This window comes from Ruditapes philippinarum, unplaced genomic scaffold, assembly GCF_026571515.1.
Source record: "Ruditapes philippinarum isolate M1 unplaced genomic scaffold, ASM2657151v2 ctg1239_1_1_1_1, whole genome shotgun sequence".
Classification (NCBI taxonomy): Eukaryota; Metazoa; Mollusca; class Bivalvia; order Venerida; family Veneridae; genus Ruditapes; species Ruditapes philippinarum.
In genome coordinates, this window is record NW_026866030.1 from 188,723 (window position 1) to 190,281 (window position 1,559).

Consider the following 1,559-nt stretch of genomic DNA (forward strand, 5'->3'; position numbering starts at 1 on the left):
CCCAACACTGAGCTAAATAATTAGATTACAAGATTTAGTTTATACAGAATTTACTTCAGTTTCATTGTGTAGGAATCTATAAGCTTACAGACACACTTTCGAATCCATTTCTGGAAGTAGCCAGTACTAAGCAATGAGTGTAAAGTTTTTAGGAAACTATGGCTTGCCCTTAAGGCGGTTCAAACCCACACCGGCAGCAATCCTTAAGTTCCTAGTCTAATGTGTAAACTAAACCACTTAGTCACATCACCATGATAGAATAAAGGTTAATCATTGACATTTTGATTTCAATTGTTTTGAAATGTAACAAGCTACATTTCTTACCTGTTTTTTGTTTTATTTGGAATTTTGGAAAATTTTTTATCTCTCAACCCCCTTTTTCCTTTTTGTTTTTTGTAAATTGGGGTAAATTAAAGGGGTTTAAAGATGATTGGGTTGGGAATTTTAAAAAAATTTTTTAGGGGTTACATTTTGTGATGATAATGAAAGAAGATTTGGGGTTTATACTGATGGTATTTTGGTATGTGGGTTTTTTTGGTGATAAATCCCCTTGGGAATGATGCTTTTGGGTACTTTCAATTTTGTTTTGATGAAATTTCTTTTTTGAATGAGCCCAAAATTTGCTTATTTTTAAAAGTGCAATGGAGATTTTTAAATTTTTGGCTCTTTTTTGTGATTTGAATCTTTTGGGAAATTGGGTTTTTTGCCCCCTCTTGTGAAACGCTTCAAAGAGCCCGTTGGGTTTTAATCTCTTTTTATTTTTAAACTCTTTTTTTCTTCATTTGAGGGCAGTGTTTCTCCATGGAATGGCTCAATTTATTTTTTTACAGTTTTCATGCCATGTTTTCTTTGTAGACTTTTAAAATATATTTAAGGTTGGTTGAAGATGAGTGTAAAAGGACATTGGTTTTCCTTGTATGGGCATTGGATTGTTCATTCATACATAGTTTGTCTCTCTTGGAGGCTTATCCCTTGTTGGCTTGAACTGTTGTTTCTGTTTAATGGGAACGACAGAAATGTTTAGTTTTGATCATTTTGATTATCTTGTTATATAATTTTGAAGTGTTTGGGTAGCTTGTATAAGTTCTCCGATGTTGTTGTTGAGGTGACTCAATACTGGTTGGGTTTGTTGATAATAAAAGAACAGCTGAAATTTCGATATACAGTTGGTGGTGTTTGGTAACACAGACAGCGCTGATTTTTGATATAGTTGTTGGTTGTGGTAACACAAGTGATTTGATTTTTGATATAGTTGATTGGTGTTGGTAAAAAACGTTGATCTTTGAATTCAATATAGTTGTTGGTGTGGTAACACAGTGATCTGATTTTGATGTAGTTATCGTTGTGGTAACACCGTCATCTGGATTCGATATTGTTGCTGGTGTGGTAACACCGTCATCTGGGTTCGTTGTAGTTGTCGGTGTGGTAACACCGTCATCTGGGTTCGATGTTGTTGCCGGTGTGGTAACACCGTCATCTGGGTTGAATGTTGTTGCCGGTGTGGTAACACAGTTCATCTGGGTTCGATGTTGTTGCCCGGTTTGTGGTAACACCGTCAT

General features: G+C 35.3%; 1 protein-coding gene across 1 annotated transcript; it reads right to left on the reverse strand.

The window, feature by feature from the left end:
- Positions 1-998: 998 nt before the first annotated feature.
- LOC132731060 (integumentary mucin C.1-like) lies at positions 999-1,559 on the reverse strand. Its single transcript, XM_060717169.1, has one exon. It carries the CDS (start codon positions 1,557-1,559, stop codon positions 999-1,001), a length of 561 nt encoding a protein of 186 aa, XP_060573152.1.

Excerpts from the sequence above, each read along its gene's own strand:
- LOC132731060 (XM_060717169.1), bottom strand. The coding sequence starts at position 1,559 with ATGACGGTGTTACCACAAACCGGGCAACAACATCGAACCCAGATGAAC.